We start from the raw sequence: 25,061 nt of genomic DNA on the forward strand, positions 1-25,061 counted from the left end.
TACACTGTTGGTGGGAATGCAAACTGGGATAGCCACTGTGGAAAACAGAATGGAGGGTCCTCAAAAAATTAAAAACAGAAATACCATATAATCCAGTAATTCCCCTACTGGGTATTTACCTAAGAAATATGAAAACACTAATTTGAAAAGATATATGCATCTTATGTTTATTGCAGCACTATTTACAATAGCCAAATTATGAAAGCAACCCAGATGTCCATCAACAGATGAACAGATAAAGAAGAGGTGGCATATATCTATACAATGGAATATTACTTAGCCATAAAAAGAATGGAAGGAATCTCACCATTTGCAACAACAAGGATGGATCTAAAGGGTATAATGCTAAGTGAAATAAGAAAGAGAAAGACAAATATCATATGATTTCACTCATATGTGGAATTTAATAAACAGAAAATGAATAAAATAAAAAAGAAACAAAACAAAAACAGACCCTTAAATATAAAGAACAACCTCATGGAAACTGGAGGGAAGGTGGGGGGATGGGTGAAATAAGTTAAGGGGATTAAGAGTACACTTATTATGATGAGCACTGAGTAATGTATAGAATTGTTGAATCAGTATACTGTACTGCTGAAAGTAATACAACACTGTATATTATACTGGAATTAAAATTTAAAAAATAAAAATAAAGATTCCCAAATTTAGACACTTACCAGCCATTCATCACCTAAAAACATACTAGTTCTACCTACCTGTCTGTCTCTGCTACCTGTCCTTTTTCTCTCATGAAGAGGTTGTGACATTTGCTTAGCTTGAAGACTGACTCCATAAAAAGTTTCAAAAGAAGGCAAGATTGGTTTTCAGTGCTCTACTTATCACAAAAAGTCCCCTAAAATTTTGAAGGCAAATGCTTTGATCCACGGGATAAAGGGATTTCCCTTACTTCACAGGAACACTCAATAAACACTATTTAGACTGAAACCAGGTCTGTGGGTGGTATGGAGTCAGTATTTTGGCTTGTGTGTCACAAGACCAATTCTATTTATGTGTTTGATGAATTCCAGAAAACTCTCCTCTTCAATTCACTCTCCAGAGAGACATTTCTGTCAGTGGGTTGATTCCACCCTGCTCTGTCTTTCAGAGTAAAAATTACATGTTTTGCACATTTTCTAAGTCACCATTTGTTTGTTCTCAGCTCCCTAATATATTTCTGTCATTGACTTTTGATCACCTTCATCTATACAAGATTATTCTCTAGTGCTCAGACCTCCTGGGTGGCTTTAGAATATTGCATTTCAAACTTTTCTCCTTGGTCACACTACTTCCTTAGGGAGTCCATTATTTTTAGTCAGAAGGTCCCTATCCCCAGTTTAATTTGTTAAACTGTATCTCTAATCTAGCTTCATATTCTCAGCTTTTCTCTTGGAATCACTGTATTAATTGCCTACTGCTTTTGTGTCTTCTGAAAAGATAGTATCTTCCTCCTCAGAGATGAAGGTTCTTTTCCTAAACACCTCTGATATGTAACTAATGAAGAAATGAGTCCTTTTATGGTATGGTTTCTAGGCTCAGTAGGCAGGGACTCTCTGATGGCAATGAGGGGCCTAAAACAGTTTTATTACCTTTTAATTACTTTCAAATTCAGTATTATCTCAAACTATTACCTCCCTCTTTTAGTGCAATTCATACAAAGCTGTCTGCACAGATTTGATGATAATGATGATGGTAACGTAAACTGAAGGCACTAGGGATTGTTCATGGTAATGGTACATAAACTGGGTTGATGAAGGGATGACTTTAGAGCCCTTCTGAATGAAAAATGGCAGGGATGAAAGAGAAAATAACAGTAGACCATGAAAAAAATATATATGGACAATCTAAGTGGCACAAGTTACGACTTCCAAAATTACAACTACTTTCCTTCCTATTGTCTCACAGTTCTCAGTGAGCCCCCAAAGATGAGAATAACATGTGGTAAGTGCCCGTACATAGGTGCCAGGACACCAGTGTGGCTCCAAACTGGTTCTGTAACCTGAAACCCATTCCCCACTATCATCATCCCTTTACATAGAAGAGAAGTTAAGAGTGTGACAAGAATGAGAAAGATTGAAAAGGACTTTTTTGAAGGGAGTTGCAGGTGAACTATGTGTTTCCCTCATTGCATCTTTTAAGATGAATGTGCTGAGCTTAAAAAGAACATTTCAGAGAAATTGCACATATACCTTAGAGTTCAGGGGGTGACAGGGATTGTTAACAGACCCTTCCTTAAAAATGGATGAAGCTATCTTCATAACACAGTGAAAAGCTAGGAGCAACAGAAACCAGCCACTCTTCCAACCATGATGGGGCAAGGTAGCTGGTCTTGAGTTATTCTGAAAGGATGAGGTATATGGATCCCAGTAGAAAGATCCCAGTAGAAAGAAAGAAAGATACCATGGAGATGGTATCACCAAAATCAGGAAAACGGAATTCATTGAAGTATCCACCAGGAATAAAGCCAGCATTAGGGCATCTGCTGCATGAAAGGTTATAACTGTGGACTACAAAAACACCTGCCACATAAGCTTTTGTTCTTCAAAAGTTCCCCTTATCCCTATGCCTGACTTAGAGGGGTCAGAAATAGCAATTGTAAATAGGGGAGAAAGTGGAAGGTGGGAAGTAAAGAAACCAAGCCCACCACCACCCAGTCAGTTTCAAACTTGGTCAACCTTGAGTTATGGTGGAGGAGAGAAACTTTAAAGTAAGTGGAAAAAAAAATGAAGTTTTGATATATTTCCCCGGGGTTGTTTAAATCTGAAAATGAGACTGTTTATTAGTAAACAAAAATAATGGGATATTCCCAAAAGATTGTCTGGGGGTGAGAAAGAGCAGATGCAACAGGTTTAAAGAGAACATATAAATACTTCCAAACCCTACCATTTCAGCTCATTTAACAAACTGTTTATCCTGACGTTATCCTTAATTGAGCACTTATTAACTGCCAGAATCTTATGTCCTATAATAGAGTAAATCTATGAGACAGGCCAGTTCTCACTGTCTCCTGGTAATTTAGGAATAATATTCTTTTGGAGCTTATTAAAAAGAAATTCTAAAGGGATTTCATAAAGAAAAAGAAAGAAAATGAAAAGATGAGCTCCAATGACTAGAAGCCAGCACAATCGCATTTTCAAATGCTTGGATAATAGGTAATCCTTTCCCTAAGAAAATTCCAAACCCAATCCTCCTAAGTGGACCCTTAAATAGAAGATTTCTTCTCTGAGAGGCAAAGTACTTATTGGACAAAGTACTAATGAACTGAGGTAGATTTACACACAAATGATGATGGTTAAGCTCCTTTCTTCCTGTCCAAGGCTGGGAGGGTGGCAGCAATGTATTGACATGGGCATATATTTTTGCAAAAGAAAGTAAGCGACTTAATCTTGAGACCCCTGTCTCTTTCTACTTGGACCTCCCTCCTGTCACATTTCTTCTTGTGCTTGGTGGTGCTGAAGAGGATCTAGACATGTGGAGACCTGACTGGGGGAGGATGAGTTGAGATACAATTAGTTTGGGTTTAGTGGGATATATTTATGTGGTTCATAGTCAAAGGATTGCTAACGCTCTCTCTCTCCCCCACTCTGCCATGTAGTCCAGGTTTTCAGGAATGTTCCTCCTGCCTATACTGTACTGACTCGCTGGGCATCAAGACAAGAAAAGTATACAATCGGAGGTCGAATCACAATATGAATGTGACAAATGTGTCCTGTGGCTCTTAACATGAGACACTGGAGAAGAAAAAGGGTTTGAAAGGTATGGAGCCACAAACCAATTCGTGGAAAATTATTCTAATCATCAAATCTGTAAGATCATAAGCACAGATTTGGTTTCCATCAACAGCTACTCAAAAAGAAGTTCTATCCTATTATATGGCATATGCAATTATAAACATAACATGTATTTCCCCCCTTTCTTTGATGGGAATTGTGCAAGACAGAATTTACCAGAATACCATGTTTTTAGGCATAAACCTAGCAGTACTACCAACAATAACTACGTCAACAGGCAAAATGCATGTTTTTTGTACCATATGATTGTGACTCTTTCCTTGCTTCCCTATTACATATCATGTGTCCTTTCAAATCATCTCAAATTCCCTTGATGAAGCTATCATGCTAAGACTTATGCCAAAACAGAGCTTAAGGCCACCAGACTAACGTGTCTCAGAGTGAACATTACTTCATACATTGTGCTACCAGAGTTAGCCTCTTTAATCGGTCATTAGAATGTTGTTTTGTCTAAAAACTATCTACTAGAATGGACTTTTGATAAAGCAACTTACCCACACCTCTAAGATCTCTCATCTCTGAAAAAAGTAATGTTGCTATAAATTGATGGGATGTAATTCCTTATTTCAGTTAATCTTTAAAAAAAAATCCTAATTCTCTTTTTTTTTGATGGGATCCTTGTCTGGTTTTGGGATTAAGGTGATGCTGGCCTCATAAAATGAGTTTGGAAGTTTTCCTTCCATTTCTATTTTTTGGAACAGTAAGGGGGTAGGAGAAGAGTAAATGAAACAAGATGGGATTGGGAGGGAGACAAACCATAAGTGACTCTTAATCTCACAAAACAAACTGAGGGTTGATGGGGGGAGGGGGGTTGGGAGGGGGGGTGGAGTTATGGACATTGGGGAGGGTATGTGCTATGGTGAGTGCCGTGAAGTGTGTAAACCTGGCGATTCACAGACCTGTACCCCTGGGGATAAAAATATATGTTTATACAAAATAAAATTAAAAAAAAAATCCTAATTAGAAAAACAATTTAGTTGTATAATTTAAACTAAATCATGAAGCCTCCAGGAGTTTTTTATGTCCTCCCTATCTCCACACATAGCTCGAGAAGGATGAAAAGATAACCTCTTTCTCAATGAAACCCAGACTTTTACTGTCATAGCAAATGGGTCCAGATGCCAACTCTATGTTCATATAGATCAAGTCTTGCCTCTCATTGTTCTTCCAGTCACACTATTTCCATGAGAACAAACTTATCTGACTTACTTAGAAATAGTTTTAAAAATGTTTCCCTACTTGGGGTGCCTGGGTGGCTCAGTTGGTTAAGCAGCTGCCTTCGGCTCAGATCATGATCCCAGGGTCCTAGATGGAGCCCTGCATTGGGCTCCCTGCTCAGGGGAGACCCTGCTTCTCTCCCTGCCTCTCACTCTGCTTGCTTGTGCTCTCTCTCTCTCCATAAAATAAATAAATAAAATATTTATTTTTTAAAGTTCCCCTGCTTATGTTCAAATGAGAACTCAGTTTGGTAGTGTGAGCATCTAATAACATCACAAGTGTTATGAATACATATCACATGGGGATAGAGGAACTCCCTTGTTGTAAATGAACTAGCAGAGGTCATCTTACAGATATTTCACTGCTGTTCTGTATTTTATTTATATTTAGGTAAGGCATTTTGTGACAATTAAGTTAGATTCAAGGATGACTGGGGTATGAAAGATCAAATACACAGGCATTTAACCTCTGACTAAAGTCAAAACATCACACACTAATGTCCAAGAATATTTCTTCCCCTAGAAGTCCTCTACTCTTACACTGATAACATTATTATCAAAGTATTACATACCCAGCAACTCTTTGAAATCCTCTTTCAAAGGAGGTTATCTCCTGGCTTTCCTAAACAAAATGCAAACAATGTATGTGGAAGTCTAAGCATAGTCTGCTTTTTGTTATAATCATGCATTATCTGTGGACTGATAGATGCAAGAAATACAAATACAAATACAAAGAAATACAAATACAAATACAAAAATGAACTCTGTGTTCATTTCATTATCTTAATACGCCTTTTACCTTTTTGGAAGCAAAGAATAAATAATTTTTTAAAAAATCATTGAATGAAAAAACTAATATAAAATATAACATGCAATATAGATTATCATAAACAAACTTCTCATTTCATGATGATTCATATCATCAACAAAGTTCTCATTGGGAAGAAAGAAGATACTAGGTGGAATGGGGGAAGGCAAGAAAGACTACTGGGGGTAGGATCTTAACTGGAGCTATCAGTAATCAGCATGAATTTATGACTACATATAGATACATACATAAATATACACATATTTGGATTTTTTCCCCTTTACCTCTTTCTGCTAAAAGTGCCTACTAAAAATGAGCACATCTAGCACCCAGATCTTGGTGTCTAGATATCATTCTCCATGAAAAAGAACCAGAAATCCTAGGAGAAAGGAGAAACGGACTGCAGCTGGAAAGGTACAAGACAGGTCTGGAATACCTTTTTGTGCCAGAAAGTAAGGAAATGCTCAAAAGGATATAGGACACAACTTGAAGGACTACTACCAGCCAAATCTAGAAAGTCCAGCCGAATCAGAACAATTTGAGCAGCAAAATCAATAAGGTAAGTAAGAGATTGCAATTGATTAAATAAAACATTAATCTATCAGTCTATACTGACAGTATATAAACAATAAATAAATACGTAAAGTAAAAGGGAAGGCTCTTCTTTACAGTAAAATACCAACTCATAAATACAGAGAAATTGTAGAATTGAAAATTATTGTTTTGTAATGATCATAACATTCATTCAATCAATATCACAAGCATGATATATGGTACAGTTAAGTACTTTATTTTCCTCTGAAATAATAAAATAAAATCCAAGACCTAAAGACTTATTTCCATGCAAGAATTCTTAGATAAAAAATGAGGGTCATAATTGCTTTTAAGACCATTCTACTATGCTGTAATCACAATGGTAAAGTTCTCTTCTGGTGAAAATTGGTACTCTGTGAACATCAAGTTTCATAGTTTGAAAGAACACCTAGGGTGACTGAAAAAAGGAAATGAGAATGATTCTTTTCATAAGCTCCCAACACACAGCATATATTACTCCTCAGGGAAGCATAGAACTGTTGTCTAAAAGCAAGAAAGGAAGAAAAAAATAAGCTAGAGAAGGCAAACTAGTCTACAGAGTTTGAAAGAGAGGAAAACAGATGGGGAACTCTGGTTCCAGTTGTATAATAATTTTATTTGAATTACAAATTACATAAAAATTAACCATACATCATTTTCTTTTTTTATTTCAAGTCTTTATTTGAATTCTAGTTGGCTAACAAATAGGGTAATACTGGTTTCAGGTGTAAAATTTAGTGATTCATCACTTACATATAATACCCAGTGTTTGTCACAAGTGCCCTCCTTAATACCCATCACCATACATCATTTTCTTAAGCAAAGGAAGAAGGCTAAGTCAGAGTTAAATTACAGTAACACTGAAAAATGGAATATTAGGAGGAGTCAATTGGAATATTAGGAGTCAATTGGTTCCTGCTGGCCTATATCATTACACTGGATGCTTACCATGGGTGGGTTTCATGATATGTAAATTATCTCTCAATAAATTAAAAAGAAAACCCTGCTGTCATTTATTAAATACCGTAACAGGAATTTGTACTAGGATTTAAATAGCACTGCCCTCAGTGACATGCTGGTAAATTTTTTTAAAAAAGAGTTAACTGATAGAAAAATGTTTAGCACGCGATTTACAAATAATGACAAAAATCACAAGTCACTTTATTGTAAATTCCATACACCCACACGTCAGTGACTTGTTACTTGTAAAACCCACTGTCAGTTTTTATAATTCTTTCACCAACAGCAGTAACAGCAGTGTCATGAATTCAAACTATAAATAAATGCTTGATTTTTATCCAAATCAGCAAAGAAGTTGCTCACATCACTGACAGAGTGTAGTTCAGACATGAATGTTGGCTGATATTTTTGTTTATATTTATGAGTAAGACAAAAGTGAAACAATGAAGATGTATGCTAGGACTTCACTTGTTCTTCATTGATGTAAGCAACTACTTTTCTGAAATCACGGTAGTCTTCAAATACTGAAAGAATATTTCCTCAATTTTGGGAAGCTATTGACAATGTGACAGCCACAGATAAATGTTTTAAGTTGAATCTTTGTTAACATTTTTATAATCCCTTTAAGTCTGAAGACAATCGGACATTTACTAAATCGAGCTCCGTTTTGTTTCATTTGGCAATTTCCATTGTGTAAATACTCTTAACATGGCTAGTTTCAAGCAACCACTGTGACATCAATGTATACAGAGCTGAGAGGTGCCCTATCACATCACTCCATAGTATTTCCACATACAGATACAATAGACATAACTATTCTTATAAGCATTGCTATAGTAAAACACTGTAACACAATTAGAAAGTGATAAGTTTTGAGGCTTTTAACTTTTGTTTTGAACATAATTTGTTGGTGTAATTCATTTTTAGAAATGAAGGTGTTTAGACTCCAGCTCATTAAACTCCTGATATTTTAACAACTGGCTCTCATCCACCGGGTCTAGCACACCACTGACCGCCCCTCTGGCCACTGAGAAAGCCAAAGCTCACACAGGCTCTCACTAACTAGGCCTGGTCACAACAGGACGGTGCCACCCAGGTCTGTCGAATTCCAAACTTTCTCCCATCCACTGTGCCTCTCTTTGAAATGTAGCTGGTGATCTACTCACACATGAACACCCAAATACCTTAATGTGAGTGGATTTATCATTGGTTGGAGAGCATTGCTTTCCTTAGCAACAGGTGGAATGCAAACCCCGACTACGCAAGGAGGAAGGAATACATGGAAAGAGCACAATTACTCGACGGTTTCGTACAAGACCTTGCAGGATCGGTTCCCCCGCGAGATTTGGCTAATTTAAGATTTAACAACCAGCAACTGTGCCACAACTGGTAAAAATGATAGATCGTCTATTGAGGGCTTTTTTTTTTTCTTGTTTGTTATTCATTGCTGCTTTTCGCACATTTTCACTGAATTTAATGAAAAAGGTATTAAAGGCTTACCTCAGCGGTCATAGCAAAGGATAAACATTAAAAATCAAATAAGTAGGTTTCCTGGAGAGAAAAACAAATTTATCAAAAACAAACCGCTTAGCTCTCAACACAAATAGAACTTGGGCCCCAGTCTGGCCCACTCCTTCACCACTGTATCATTTTCAAATAGGCCGCCTCTGCCGTCCCTGACTGCTAACAAGCGGTCCCAGGGTGTGACATCACCACATCCCCGCTTCACATCTCCCACTTCAGGCAGTTGGGGACAAAATATTAGGACAACCAGCGTCCGAACGCCACAAGTCATAAATCGCTCAGGAACAACCTTAATTTACACTGTGGAGTTCCAGTTCACAAGTGTTTTGAAACTTTTTGAACAGTAGGTTTCAGCGAAAAAAGCGCCGTCTTACCCAGCGCCCCGGACACTTCAACTTCACACACACCCTCCACAGCAGCGGCGGCGCCAGCAAAGCTTGGCGCCTCCCGCCAGCGCCAGAGCCGCACTTGCGCAGCAGTTCCTTCGCTGGCGGCTCAGCCCCGCCCCTCAGAAACGCCAAGTTCCCTGAAAGGCACCCGGCGTGGAAACGCTCACGCGCAGGCGCAGTCGGGCTGCCGTAGCGGAGCTGGAGATTTTTTTTTTTCCTCTCGCGGGTCCCGGGTCTTTGGTTTACGAAGTGCCGTTGGGCCCTACAGGTGCTGAAGGGCTGGGGTCGTGGACCCCCATAAGGTGTCAGCAGCACGGAGGTGCAGGGTGTTGTCGAGGGTGCGGGGCCGGGCGCTGCCAGCGGCGCGCTCCGCCCCGGGGCTCCGGACCCTGCTCTGGGCCAGGCCGTGGCTCCGGCCCCCGTCCCGGCCCAGGCCTCGCAATTTACTCTGCTGGTGATGCACCCCTGCGGAGGGCAGGACGACTCTGCGGCCGAGGGCGTCCTGAGGCAAGCTCCGGCCCTGGGGGACGGCGCCGGTGCAGGCAAGTCCATTAGGTACCTGTGCGAAGTGGCGGGGACTGGCGAGGAGGAGGCAGGGGAGGACGAAGCCGACCTGCTGGACACTTCCGACGCCCCAGGAGGAGGCGAAAGCACCGCTAGTTTGGAGGATCTGGAGGATGAGGAGACCCACTCTGGCGGCGAGGGTGGCAGCGGGGGAGCCCGGAGACGGAGCAGCGGCGGGGGCAGCATGAGCAAGACCTGCACCTTCGAGGGCTGCAGCGAGACCACGAGCCAGGTGGCCAAGCAACGGAAGCCTTGGATGTGCAAGAAACACCGCAACAAGATGTATAAGGACAAATACAAAAAGAAGAAAAGTGACCAGGCCCTTAACTGCAGTGGGTCCGCCCAGCCTGGCAGCACGGGAAACGTCAGACTGGAGGTATCAGACCTTAGATGGGGTCTTGGGCAGAGGGAGGTGGTTAGAAAAAACTCCACTCTTAGGCGAAGCGCATTTCCAGCACTACCCACCGGCTCCCAGATGGGCCAGGTTGCTGGGGCTGGACTTATGGTTGAGAGTTAGTGAGTGCTTATCCTAAATTAAAGTTTATACGCACATGTGCAAAGCCTTAACAGCTCTGTTGCATCCTTGTGATGAATAAATGTCAATGGAAATGATGTGATACATCAGCAGATCTGTCATTTCAAAGATCTGGGATATAGGCTGGAAGGACAGATAGTAGGTGATTGGTCTGGTTCATCGCTAAAGAAGCAGGCCAAGAGACTTAGGAACCTAGATGAAATTGTACTTTGGAGAAGGTGATCTCTTCCTGGTTTTATTACCCTCTCGATTCACAGCTTACTGTTATCAGTATGCCTATTCTTAGTAAGCTGCTCCTAGTACCCCTGTGTTTAATAGTACTCTGTCCTTAGTGTCCGGTTCTCTGTTAATCTTATTCTTTGTACTCTGTTCTCAGTAATTCTATTCTCAGTAGCCTTATACTTAATAGACTTGTTCTCAGTACTCCCATGCTTAGTACCCTGTACTTAATACCTTATTTTCAGTATCCCTGTTCTCATTAGCCCTTTTCTTAGTGCTCCTAGAAAAGAAAATGGAATCATAAAGGGGTGTAATTCTTAGGAAGATTTTTGGAGTGTTTGCTTTGAACTGTGTTGAAGGTTACAGCCAGTGCTTTGGTGTTGGACTTCCGGCCACAAATCTCCATTGCATCATTTGCTGTGTGTGGCCTTGAACAGGTTATTAAACTTTTTTAAGCCCAGCTTCTTCCTCTGTAAAATGGGTATTAAAATGGTACCTGGTTCATAATGCTGCAGTGAATATGTGAGATATTCCATATTGAGTGTTCACACAGTGTCTAGCAGATAGTAAGTTAGTAAACCTTAGCCATTATTATGGTCATTATTAATGCTACACTTTGAAGTTGTTATAGATAAGCAGATATTTCATCCTGTGTGCTTTACTCCTTCTAATAAAAGCTATAATCCCTCTGTACATTTTCATTGAAAAATTGAATTTTGTTAAAAACGATCCAGAAAAAAAATTTTTAAAGATTTTATTTATTTATTTGGCAGACAGAGATCACAAGTAGGCAGAGAGGCAGGCAGAGAGAGAGAGGAAGGGAAGGAGGCTCCCTGCTGAGCAGAGAGCCTGATGTGGAGCCCGATGTGGAGCCCGATGCGGAGCCCGATGCGGGGCTCCATCCCAGGACTCTGGGATCATGACCTGAGCTGAAGGCAGAGGCTTTAACCCACTGAGCCACCCAGGCGCCCCTAATCCAGAAAATTTTTTAAACTGAAAGCTATCCTAGGATATATTCTAAAACTCTTTTAAAAATATTCTTAGTTTTTGCTGTACTTGAACAGCTGCCTCATTGCTAAAATTTTAGACTTTGGAATTGCTTACAAATATGAAGTCCTAAATATTTTTAAAATCTATAGTATTCAGCATGACTATAGTACCTATAGTAATTACTATAGATTAGTATATTATAGTAATCTATAGTAATCGGCATCACCTACTGATTAGGGTCTGAATGACTTCTCTTTCCCTTTTATCCCATTGAATCTTAATCTGTTTAGTGTTAAAGGACTTATTTGAGAATCTGATGAAACCTAATGAACTCTTTTCCTAGAAAAATACACACAGGTAGGTATTTAATTTTGCATACACATTACAAAGTTAAGGACCCCTGTGGCTTAAAATCTGTATCCACATCCTTGTAAAATATATTTTACCAAATCTTGGATTATAAGTAATTATGGAAATAAACATCTCACTTATTACAAAATGAAAGTTGGTAAGAGTCATGTTTGCCCTCTATACATTCCAAATTCACTTCAGAATACAGAGAGAGAAAATGATATACTTCTTTTCAAGAAAGAAGTATTTTATCTATAGCTACCTTCTTTTAACTGTCTAGCTTTTACATCTACTGTTTAAGGAGAATGAATAAAAGGCAAAAAGATACTGAATTAAGTCTCCCCCTCTACCTCCCACAAAAAGAACCTTAATAATTTTCCTATTCTAAAATAATTTGCATGAATAGAAATAACTGCTATAAACAAAAATTAATACCCTCTATACCATTGTCTTATGTAATGGGGACACTTTACCAGTTCTGAGGAGATATCAAGATCTGTAAGTCTTTATCTTTGTCCAACTGAGTGTAAAGAAAATAACCAATAGTTATCATCAGGATATAATAAGGGCGAACTATATAGTTTTACTTTACTAGAAGAGAGGAGGATAGATCCTTACCGGCTGAGATACTCTCAGGTTTTGCAGAGAAAATATAACTCAGTAGACACCAGAAAGTGTGGCTAATAGTTTAAGCTTAATCAGCTAAGTTTCTTATGTGCCAGGCCTGGAGTCTCACACCCTACACAGTGCTAGACAGATGCTATATTTTACACGTGTGGAAACTAAGGCACAGAGAGATTAAGTAACTTAGCCTAGGTCATACAGCCAACAAGTATTCAAACCCAAGCAGTCTGATTCTAGAGCCTTCATTCTATCCCCACTCTATATTGCTTCCCTCAAATTTTGGTAGATAAAATAAAGAGAAACACATCTTAGTAAAGGAAGGGAAGTGTGAATACAGAAAACACTTTTGGGAAGAAGCAAGGGGACCATTCTAACGAAAGAATATTTATCTGGAAAATTCATGGAAAATAAATTTGGAAATAGAATTTGAAGCCAGTTTTTGTATGGTATTGAATGTCAGACTATGGGATTTGGGTTTGGGGTCTTCAAACGAAGTTTCTAATTAGAAAGTAACAGGGACTCTAATGGGGTGGATTAAAGTTGAGGCCTAGAGATTTAGAGATTATTTAGGAGATCATTATAGTAGGACTGATGAGTGGTAATAGGGCTCTTTTGTAGTAATCTAAAAGCAAGATTAGAAATTAAGGTATTTAAAATCATTTACATAAATCAAGTTAAATAAGGAACAAATGTATATGACATTTAGTCCTGCATCTAAAAATTATGCTATAGGGGCGCCTGGGTGGCTCAGTGGGTTAAAGCCTCTGCCTTCGGCTTGGGTGATGATCCCAGGGTCCTGGGATCGAGCCCCTCATCGGGCTCTCTGCTCAGCGGGGAGCCTGCTTCCTCCTCTCTCTCTGCTTGCCTCTCTGCCTACCTGTGATCTCTGTCTGTCAGATAAATAAATTAAATCTTTAAAAAAATTTTTAAAAATTAAAAAAATAAAAATTATGCTATAGGAGAGAAACATAAGGAACTAGGGATAAAAGAATAGACTTATGGGAGTGATCATTACCCATAAATATCCTTAAAAGGGTATCATTTGGAAGAAGCAGTAGGTTTATTTTGCGTAGCTCTATGTAAGTAGGACATTTAAGTAAAAATCATAAGAGATATGTATTTCAGCTCAGTCGAAATAAAAGTTTACCTAAATGTTGGACTTATTTAAAACTAAACGGGATGCCTCAAAAGTTGGTAAACTCCTTAGGACAAAAGGTGTTGAAAATTTTTGAAAAGGGAAAAGGTGTTGAAAATTTTTAAAAAGGGAACCTCAACATTGTAGAAGTTTGGACTAGCTGACTCAAGGTTATTTCTACTACAAGTTTTCGTGATTTTGTAACATTCACATTGTTAATCTGCGTAGTACTTTGTTTGGGGTTGTGAGAATACAGGGTACTCTGCCATCAAGTCAGTTTCATGATTCCACTTCTTGTGCATATAAATATGAAATAGTGCCACACATAGTTAATCCTGTGGAAAGAGAAGAAATTATTTTTGTTTTCTTTGGGTATGAGAATGCTCTTTTTATAGTTTTGGTTTTGTTTTTGTTTTTTTACATTTTGCGGCCCAAAATGTTTAGGGATTGAACATTTTTGTCACATCGGGTTGATAAACTTCCCATAATGAAAGAGAGATAGTGGCTATTCTAACAGAACTCAGAGGCCAGTAGAGAGAGGTCAAGAGAAGGAAACAGCTTCAGTAACCACCTAAATGAAGAGCAAAGAGAGAAGAGTAAATTTACATATAGCATGGGTTTATGTAAAACATTTATAATTTTATATTTGCTTAGTCATCATTTTTGGATGTGATCAGTATTGTATCGTGGTTTTATAAGAGTCAGAATATATCTCAGTTAACTCCAGTATTTAGTTATGCCAGGAAAATTGTGAGTTTTTAAGATACTGTCAAGGAACTAGGGATACATATTTGGTAGGTAGGGCTGCTGAGTTTATTTGGGTAGGATATCTCAGAGTATGGTTTTCATTTTAGGATCTAGCTATTTTGTCTATACCAGTGGCAGGAGATTATTTATACCAGTGCTTTACAGTTTTTTCAAAGCCAGTTTGTCATTTTTCTCCTAGTGACTTACAAATTTTGAAAGCCTTGTCCATCAGTTGCTTCTTTAATATTTTACTGCTTCCGCCCATTTAATTGTTGTTGTTAACTGGATAAAAAACTATCAGTGTCTCTAGCAATAGGTAGATTGCCTTTGAGTATATATTCTATCCAAAGGAGGCAGACTGTTTTGGCCTGGATAGCTTTATCTGAAGAGAATGTTCAATTTCCACTTGGCATTTTTTTGTAATACTGAAAACAGCTCACAGGTAACTCTTTGCTCCTCCCACCTCTACCCCATTTTTGATTTTTGAGACCTTCAAGAGACTGGAGATCTGAGGTTAAAGAAATTGTAGAGGGGTGGGAGTGAAGAGTGTTCTATAAAATTAACTGCCAACATCTTCTCTGTGACTTAAAGAGGGCTTTTCCCAAAGTTTCACAGGAACTGGGCAAGAAGGAAGAGACACTGAGGACTCATTCATTACATCATTAAAAGCGTACAATCATGGATTATTATAATATGCGAACTGTTAATCCTTTTTGCATTTTTATCATTTATCCCAGGAAAGTACAGATAACATACTCTCCATTGTTAAACAAAGAACAGGAACCTTTGGGGATCGTCCTGCAAGACCTACTCTTTTAGAACAAGTGTTAAATCAAAAAAGACTGGTAAGTATCTGTAAAGTACTTACAAATTTATTATCAGAAGTTGTTAGAATTATTTAGATTTTTGAGATTTTAAAACTTGCTCACCTGGTCATCAGAATGAATTGTTCCTTTGCCAGTACACCCTGGAATCTCATAATGCTTTCCTAAAACCTTTAATCCTTTATCTTCATTGACTAAACCTTGAATATCTGAGCAAAATGGGGTTTTAAAGCAGACTTTGTACTGAATTCTGTGGTTTGTGGAAGAATGCATTAGTTAGTATGGAAATAGAATGAGACCAACATTTAATAGGGATTTCTATTATAAATTTGCTAGAAGACATCAGAATTCAATCAGAAAAGCAGAGATTTTTCAATAAACATGGAAATAATTGGGTAATAATTTGAAGACAAAAAGAGAATTTAGCTCATAATATCACTATACATCACACTAAATTCCTGATAAAGGAAAAAAAATACAATTGAGACTTAATCTTAAAAATCTTTTTCTAGCTGAAAAGAAGTAGAAGTATGAAGTAATGAATGCTGTAGTCAAAAATGGTGATAAAAATGCAAAACTTCAGGCATCACCTGGGAGGCTCAGTCGTTTTGGGCATATGCCTTCTGCTCAGGTCACGATCCCAGGATGCTGGGATAGAGCCTCATATCGGGCTCCCTGCTCAGTAGGGAGCCTGCTTCTCCTGCTACAGCTCCCCTGTGCATGTGTTCCCTCTGTTGCTCTCTCTCTCTGTCATAAATAAAAGCTTTAAGAAAAAAAATGCAAACTTCAAACTAACATATTGGAAAAATATTTGCAGCACATATAAGACACTATGGTTAAGATGGTTGACATTTTTAGTTTACAAAATATTCATAGAAATTGATGAAGAAAAAATGTTGGCTTCACTACATTGCAAAAGTATAAACAGGAATAAAAGCAGAAATGCTACCATGAAGTGATATGAAAAGGTATTCAGTATCAGTAAAAATCACAATTAACAATACAACAAATGAAAACTATTTAAAAGACATCACAGTGATGTTGGGGGTTTCATGAAATGGGCACTCTCATTCTATTGGTGGTATTATGTATATATCAGACTTAGAAAGCAGTTGGGCAGTGGTATCAGGAGTCTCAGCAGGAAATAAACCCTATATATGGATAAAGTTAAGCATGAAGATGTTGCCAGAAATGTAATTATCACAAATAGTAAAATAGTAGTTAAAACAACATAAATGTTCAACAGTTTGATAATAGTGCAGTAGATTATTGTGCATTTACTTAATAGGATGTTGGTACATCTTTACAAACAATTTTTTATTGAAGTATTATAAATAAGTTTTAAAGAAATAATTAGAAAATGTACTGCATTCTAATGTTAAGTTTCTGGGTTTTTTTTATAATTTTATTTTTTATAAACATATATTTTTATCCCCGGGGTACAGGTCTGTGAATCGCTAGGTTTACACACTTCACAGCACTCACCATAGCACATACCCTCCCCAATGTCCATAACCCCACCCCCCCCAACCCCCTGCCCCCCATCAACCCTCAGTTTGTTTTGTGAGATTAAGAGTCACTTATGGTTTGTCTCCCTCCCAATCCCATCTTGTTTCATTTACTCTTCTCCTACCCCCCTAACCCCCCATGTTGCATCTCCTCTCCCTCATATCAGGGAGATCATATGATAGTTGTCTTTCTCTGATTGACTTACTTTGCTAAGCATGATACCCTCTAGTTCCATCCACGTCGTCGCAAATGGCAAGATTTCATTTCTTTTGATGGCTGCATAGTATTCCATTGTGTATATATACCACTTCTTCTTTATCCATGCGTATGTTGATGGACATCTAGGTTCTTTCCATAGTTTGGCTATTGTAGACATTACTGCTATAAACATTCGGGTGCACGTGCCCCTTCGGATCACTACGTTTGTATCTTTAGGGTAAATACCCAGCAGTGCAATTGCTGGGTCATAGGGTAGTTCTATTTTCAACATTTTGAGGAACCTCCATGCTGTTTTCCAGAGTGGTTGCACGAGCTTGCATTCCCACCAACAGTGTAGGAGGGTTCCCCTTTCTCCGCATCCTCGCCAGCATCTGTCATTTCTGGACTTGTTAATTTTAGCCATTCTGACTGGTGTGAGGTGGTATCTCATTGTGGTTTTGATTTGTATTTCCCTGATGCCGAGTGATATGGAGCACTTTTTCATGTGTCTGTTGGCCATCTGGATGTCTTCTTTGCAGAAATGTCTGTTCATGTCTTCTGCCCATTTCTTGTTGGATTATTTGTTCTTTGGGTGTTGAGTTTGCTAAGTTCTTTATAGATTTTGGACACTAGCCCTTTATCTGATATGTCATTTGCAAATATCTTCTCCCATTCTGTCAGTTGTCTTTTGGTTTTGTTAACTGTTTCCTTTGCTGTGCAAAAGCTTTTGATCTTGATAAAATCCCAATAGTTCATTTTTGCCCTTGCTTCCCTTGCCTTTGGCGATGTTCCTAGGAAGATGTTGCTGCGGCTGAGGTCGAAGAGGTTGCTGCCTGTGTTCTCCTCAAGGATTTTGATGGATTCCTTTCTCACATTGAGGTCCTTCATCCATTTTGAGTCTATTTTCGTGTGTGGTGTAAGGAAATGATCCAATTTCATTTTTCTGCATGTGGCTGTCCAATTTTCCCAACACCATTTATTGAAGAGGCTGTCTTTTTTCCATTGGACATTCTTTCCTGCTTTGTCGAAGATTAGTGGACCATAGAGTTGAGGGTCTATTTCTGGGCTCTCTATTCTGTTCCATTGATCTATGTGTCTGTTTTTGTGCCAGTACCATGCTGTCTTGATGATGACAGCTTTGTAATAGAGCTTGAAGTCCGGAATTGTGATGCCACCAACTTTGGCTTTCTTTTTCAATATTCCTTTGGCTACTCGAGGTCTTTTCTGGTTCCATATAAATTTTAGGATTATTTGTTCCATTTCTTTCAAAAAAATGGATGGTACTTTGATAGGAATTGCATTAAATGTGTAGATTGCTTTAGGTAGCATAGACATTTTCACAATATTTATTCTTCCAATCCAGGAGCATGGAACATTTTTCCATTTCTTTGTGTCTTCCTCAATTTCTTTCAGGAGTACTTTATAGTTTTCTGTGTATAGATTTTTAGTCTCTTTGGTTAGGTTTATTCCTAGGTATCTTATAGTTTTGGGTGCAATTGTAAATGGGATTGACTCCTTAATTTCTCTTTCTTCTGTCTTGTTGTTGGTGTAGAGAAATGCGACTGATTTCTGTGCATTGATTTTATATCCTGACACTTTACTGAATTCCTGTACAAGTTCTAGCAGTTTTGGAGTGGAGTCTTTTGGGTTTTCCACATATAGTATCATATCATCTGCGAAGAGTGATAGTTTGACTTCTTCTTTGCCGATTTGGATGCCTTTAATTTCCTTTTGTTGTCTGATTGCTGAGGCTAGGACTTCTAGTACTATTTGAATAGCAGTGGTGATAACGGACATCCCTGCCGTGTTCCTGACCTTAGCGGAAAAGCTTGCAGTTTTTCTCCATTGAGAATGATATTTGCGGTGGGTTTTTCATAGATGGCTTTGATAATATTGAGGTATGTGCCCTCTATCCCTACACTTTGAAGAGTTTTGATCAGGAAGGGATGCTGTACTTTGTCAAATGCTTTTTCAGCATCTATTGAGAGTATCATATGGTTCTTGTTCTTTCTTTTATTAATGTGTTGTATCACATCGATTGATTTGCGGATGTTGAACCAACCTTGCAGCCCTGGAATAAATCCCACTTGGTCATGGTGAATAATCCTTTTAATGTACTGTTGAATCCTATTGGCTAGTATTTTGGTGAGAATTTTTGCATCTGTGTTCATCAAGGATATTGGTCTGTAGTTCTCTTTTTTGATGGGATCCTTGTCTGGTTTGGGGATCAAGGTGATGCTGGCCTCATAAAATGAGTTTGGAAGTTTTCCTTCCATTTCTATTTTTTGGAACAGTTTCAGGAGAATAGGAATTAGTTCTTTAAACGTTTGGTAGAATTCCCCCGGGAAGCCGTCTGGCCCTGGGCTTTTGTTTGTTTGGAGGTTTTTGATGACTATTTCAATCTCCTTACTGGTTATGGGTCTGTTCAGGCTTTCTATTTCTTCCTGGTTCAGTTGTGGTAGTTTATATGTCTCTAGGAATGCATCCATTTCTTCCAGATTGTCAAATTTGTTGGCATAGAGTTGCTCATAGTATGTTCTTATAATTGTCTGTATTTCTTTGGTGTTCGTTGTGATCTCTCCTCTTTCATTCATGATTTTATTGATTTGGGTCCTTTCTCTTTTCTTTTTGATAAGTCTGGCCAGGGGTTTATCAATCTTATTAATTCTTTCAAAGAACCAGCTCCTAGTTTCGTTGATTTGTTCTATTGTTTTTATGGTTTCTATTTCATTGATTTCTGCTCTGATCTTTATGATTTCTCTTCTCCTGCTGGGTTTAGGGTTTCTTTCTTGTTCTTTCTCCAGCTCCTTTAGGTGTAGGGTTAGGTTGTGTACCTGAGACCTTTCTTGTTTCTTGAGAAAGGCTTGTACCGCTATATATTTTCCTCTCAGGACTGCCTTTGTTGTGTCCCACAGATTTTGAACTGTTGTGTTTTCATTATCATTTGTTTCCATGAATTTTTTCAATTCTTCTTTAATTTCCTGGTTGACCCATTCATTCTTTAGAAGGATGCTGTTTAGTCTCCATGTATTTGGGTTCTTTCCAAATTTCCTCTTGTGATTGAGTTCTAGCTTCAGAGCATTGTGGTCTGACAATATGCAGGGAATGATCCCAATCCTTTGATACCGGTTGAGCCCTGATTTAGGACCGAGGATGTGATGTATTCTGGAGAATGTTCCATGTGCACTAGAGAAGAATGTGCATTCTGCTGCTTTGGGATGAAATGTTCTGAATATGAGATGTCCATCTGGTCCTGTGTGTCATTTAAGGCCTTTATTTCCTTGTTGATCTTTTGCTTGGATGATCTGTCCATTTCAGTGAGGGGAGTGTTAAAGTCCCCTACTATTATTGTATTATTGTTGATGTGTTTCTTTGATTTTATTATTAATTGGTTTATATAGTTGGCTGTTCCCACGTTAGGGGCATAGATATTTAAAATTGTTAGATCTTCTTGTTGGACAGATCCTTTGAGTATGATATAGTGTCCTTCCTCATCTCTTAATGTAGTCTTTGGCTTAAAATCTAATTGATCTGATATAAGGATTGCCACTCCTGCTTTCTTCTGATGTCCATTAGCATGGTAAATTCTTTTCCACCCCCTCACTTTAAATCTGGAGGTGTCTTCGGGTTTAAAATGAGTTTCTTGTAGGCAACATATAGATGGTTTGGGTTTTTTTTATCCATTCTGATACCCTGTGTCTTTTGATTGGGGCATTTAGCCCATTAACATTCAGGGTAACTATTGAGAGATATGAATGTAGTGCCATTGTATTGCCTGTAAGGTGACTGTTATTGTATATTGTCTCTGTTCCTTTCTGATCTACTACTTTTAGGGTCTCTCTTTGCTTAGAGGACCCCTTTCAATATTTCCTGTAGAGCTGGTTTGGTGTTTGCAAATTCTTTCAGTTTTTGTTTGTCCTGGAAGCTTTTAATCTCCTTCTATTTTCAATGATAGCCTAGCTGGATATAGTATTCTTGGCTGCATCTTTTCCTTGTTTAGTGCTCTGAATATATCATGCCAGCTCTTTCTGGCCTGCCAGGTCTCTGTGGATAAGTCTGCTGCCAATCTAATATTTTTACCATTGTATGTTACAGACTTCTTTTCCCGGGCTGCTTTCAGGATTTTCTCTTTGTCTCTAAGACTTGTAAATTTTACTATTAGGTGACGGGGTGTGGACCTATTCTTATTGATTTTGAGTGGGGTTCTCTGAACCTCCTGGATTTTGATGCTTGTTCCCTTTGCCATATTGGGGAAATTCTCTCCAATAATTCTCTCCAATATACCTTCTGCTCCCCTCTCTCTTTCTTCTTCTTCTGGAATCCCAATTATTCTAATGTTGTTTCGTCTTATGGTGTCACTTATCTCTTGAATTCTGCCCTCGTGGTCCAGTAGCTGTTTGTCCCTCTTTTGCTCAGCTTCTTTTTTCTCTGTCATTTGGTCTTCTATATCGCTAATTCTTTCTTCTGCCTCATTTATCCTAGCAGTGAGAGCCTCCATTTTTGATTGCACCTCATTAATAGCTTTTTTTATTTCAACTTGGTTAGATTTTAGTTCTATTATTTCTCCAGAAAAGGCTTTTATATCTCCTGAGAGGGTTTCTCTAATATCTTCCATGCCTTTTTCGAGCCCGGCTAGAACCCTGAGAACCGTCATTCTGAACTCTAGATCTGACATATTACCAATGTCTGTATTGATTAGGTCCCTAGCCTTTGGTACTGCCTCTTGTTCTTTTTTTTGTGGTGAATTCCGCCTTGTCATTTTGTCCAGATAAGAGTATATGAAGGAGCAAGTAAAATACTAAAAGGGTGGCAACAACCCCAGGAAAATATGCTTTAGCCAAATCAGAAGAGATCCCAAATCATGAGGGGGGAGAAAGGGGATAAAAAGAGGTTCAGAAAGAAAAAAAAAAAAAAACAATTTAAAAAAGAAAACCAATAAAGAAAAAATATAAAAAGGAAAATATATATATATATATATATATATATATTAGATAAACTAGTTAAAAAAGTTAAAAAAAGAACAGGGTACAAGTTAAATTTAGCAGAAGAAGAGAAAAAAAAATTGAAAAAGAAAAAAAATTAAATTAACTGCTAGGCTAAAGAATCATGAGGAGAAAGCCATGAGTTCCGTGCTTTGCTTTCTCCTCCTCTGGAATTCTGCGGCTCTCCTTGGTATTGAAACTGCACTCCCTGGTAGGTGAACTTGGTCCTGGCTGGGTTTCTTGTTGATCTTCTGGGGGAGGGGCCTGTTGTAGTGATTCTCAAGTGTCTTTGCCCCAGACGGAGTTGCACCGCCCTTACCAGGGGCCAGGCTGAGTAATCCGCTCGGGTTTGCTTTCGGGAGCTTTTGTTCCCTGAGCGCTTTCCGTAGAGTTCCGGAGGACGGGAATGAAGATGGCGGCCTCCCAGTCTCCGGCCCGGAGGAGCCGAGAGCCCGGGGCCCCACTCCTCAGTGCACCCTCAGAGAACAGCGCCCAATTACTCCCGTCACCCTGGCCTCCGGCCGCGCTCCAAGCTGACCGAGCCTGCGACCGGTTCAAGGTAACCCCGAGCTGTGAGCTCACTCCTCGGCTCTGTCTCTGTAGCCGGCTTCCCCATTCTAATACCTGTAAGCTCTGCGACACTCAGACACCCCCGATCCTTCTGTGACCCTGTGGGACCTGAGGCCACGCTGACCCCGCGTGGGCTTCACCCCGGTTAAGCCTCTGGAGCGATGTCCCTCAGCAGAACAGACTTTTAAAAGTCCTGATTTTGTGCTCCGTTGCTCCGCCGCTTGCCGGGAGCCGGCCCCTCCCCCCGCGGTCTATCTTCCAGTCGCTTTGGATTCACTTCTCCGCCAGTCCTACCTTTCAGAAAGTGGTTGATTTTCTGTTTCTAGAATTGCTGTTCTTCTTCTGTTCGATCTCCCGTTGGATTTGTAGGTGTTTGCAATCTTTAGATAAGCTATCTAGCTGATCTCCCGCTACCTGAAGTAGTCTCAGCCTGCTACTTCTCCGCCATCTTGACTCCTCTAATGTTAAGTTTTAAAATCAGTGTTTAATGATAGTATTTCCACCTTGCTCGGTTTATCTTTTTTAATTTTGGGGATCCAAAGTTTTTTTCCCTCATCAATTTATAGAAGTATTTTATTTAAGTAAAAGCACACTAACTATATTTGTTATATGACTATATTTAAAAATGGTAGGTATACAAAACTGTATTAGATCAGTCATATTCTGCCTTTTCTGAAATTTTTGTAATATGCTAATACTACTTTCATTAATACCTGTACACACACACATTCTTTTTAATTTCTTCAGAAAGACTCAATAGGCTAGTGGAGAAATTGAATCCTTACATGGATTTCCAACCTGGCATCTAATTGCCATTTTCACACGTGGCCCCTTGTTTTTCTTACTGTGACCTTGGACCAGTGCTCTTCTTGGCTGTTTGCTCTTATGTTTCATAGATAGTATATATGCTGGCATAACATAAAACATTTCATTTCCTTTGTGTACACAGTCACCGATAAGATTAGGCTTCACCCATTACTGTAGGTTTTAGTATTTTGATATATGACATCGAATTTTATTATTCTTAGTTTGCAGTTTAATGCATTGCATCAGGTGCAAGTGTGAATTCAGTTCGGGCACATTTTGTTTTGTAAGCATATTGTGCCTTATGTAGAGACATCAGAGTAATTTTATAGCATGAAGACAATCTACTCCCATAAGAATAATGCTAATAAATATATTTTTTTCCTTTTTCTTTTCAAGTCATTACTAAGAAGTCCAGAAGTGGTGCAGTTTTTACAGAAACAGCAACAACTATTAAATCAGCAAGTTTTGGAGCAAAGACAGCAGCAGTTTCCAGGAACATCAGTGTGAAGGAATTTACCAAGAAGATCCACATGTTTTTTTATTTTGTTGTAGAAGATGGACATATTTTTATACTAAAGATAAATGGGATTAGATATGCCAGTAAAACATAAACAGTCATTTTCCTGTAAATATATGTGTGCATTTTGGGATAAGTAAGTATTGCCCTTTGTGCATCTAATCCTTTCAGATTACCATGAATTTGAAGAAACAGCTTATCTTTCCAAAATAACATTAAATTACGATTTTTTTTTAAACAAAGTATTCCTCTTCAGTCATTGTTACTGAAGGTAATGAAACAGTTACTTTCTGTGGAAGTCACAAAGCTAATAGATACTAATTTTTGATCATTTAGTTCAGTGGTCTTATCAAGGAGCAGTCAGAAATGGATGGATATGTTTTTAATTGTCACAATGATCTTAAAAACTCCTGGTATTTAGTGAATGGGTCAGGAATCCTAAATGTTCTACAGTGTCTGGAATGGCCTTTCACAATAATTATCTCACCCACAATGTCAGTAATCCTCCTTTTAAGAAACACTGATAGTTGTGATACTACTTGTGATGAAAAAATGTCATTGGAGCACCTAAAATTGGGTTCTTGAAATAACTTTTGCTTTACAGTTAAGACTGGAGCTGTCAAAGAGGTAAGCATATTTTAAATGTATAAGGAAAATGATCATTGTTAATTATCTATGAAATTAGGATATGCATTCCTTTTCAGAGATGTGCTGGTAAAACCTAGGAGGCGGTTAACTAAGTACACTGGAATGAAAGGATCTCCTAAAGTTGGCTTCTCATTTCATTTTACCTATTAGTGTTTTCTCTTTTAAAGCAGACTTATATGTTGAATTTGTAAACAGCATAGGTGTATCTCATTCCACCAATGTCAGGGCAAAAACAATTTTTTTAATATTAATTTCCTTTTCAAAAAGAGATTCTGAAAGTAAGAATAACACTTCAGCATTTTGTCAATGTTTTTCAAAATTGAGCTAATTTAATATCGTGTTATTCCTAAAGTAATGTTCAAAAGAATGATGATGGGTAATCTGGGTAGATACTTTTTTTTGTGTGTTGTCTCCTAGGAAAACTTAAAAGGCAAACCTACCAATAAGAATAACAAATCAGATGTCAAGAGAGTATTTCCAATGTTAGATAACAAATTTATGTCTCTTAGGTGTAACTGTGCAAAAATGTGTTCATTTCTTGGGTTTTAAGCCCTGAAATGTATATCGAGTTAACCTTAGTCG

General features: G+C 38.4%; 1 protein-coding gene across 1 annotated transcript; it reads left to right on the top strand.

Moving 5' to 3' along the window:
- The first annotated feature begins 8,625 nt into the window (after window positions 1–8,625).
- RFXAP (regulatory factor X associated protein) lies at window positions 8,626–24,990 on the top strand. Its single transcript, XM_032879950.1, has 6 exons — window positions 8,626–8,735; window positions 9,007–9,092; window positions 9,218–9,448; window positions 9,562–10,199; window positions 15,162–15,269; window positions 23,711–24,990. Exons 1-6 carry the CDS (start codon window positions 8,626–8,628, stop codon window positions 23,819–23,821), a joined length of 1,284 nt encoding a protein of 427 aa, XP_032735841.1. The 3' UTR covers window positions 23,822–24,990.
- Window positions 24,991–25,061: the final 71 nt, after the last annotated feature.

Source organism: Lontra canadensis, unplaced genomic scaffold, assembly GCF_010015895.1.
Source record: "Lontra canadensis isolate GAN:19392208 unplaced genomic scaffold, GSC_riverotter_1.0 scaffold67, whole genome shotgun sequence".
Taxonomy (NCBI): Eukaryota; Metazoa; Chordata; class Mammalia; order Carnivora; family Mustelidae; genus Lontra; species Lontra canadensis.

Excerpts from the sequence above, each read along its gene's own strand:
- RFXAP (XM_032879950.1), top strand. The coding sequence starts at position 8,626 with ATGGAAAGAGCACAATTACTCGACGGTTTCGTACAAGACCTTGCAGGA. Across the intron at positions 10,200-15,161 it reads CGGGAAACGTCAGACTGGAG|GAAAGTACAGATAACATACT; the intron begins GTATCAGACCTT and ends CATTTATCCCAG. Across the intron at positions 15,270-23,710 it reads TGTTAAATCAAAAAAGACTG|TCATTACTAAGAAGTCCAGA; the intron begins GTAAGTATCTGT and ends TTTCTTTTCAAG.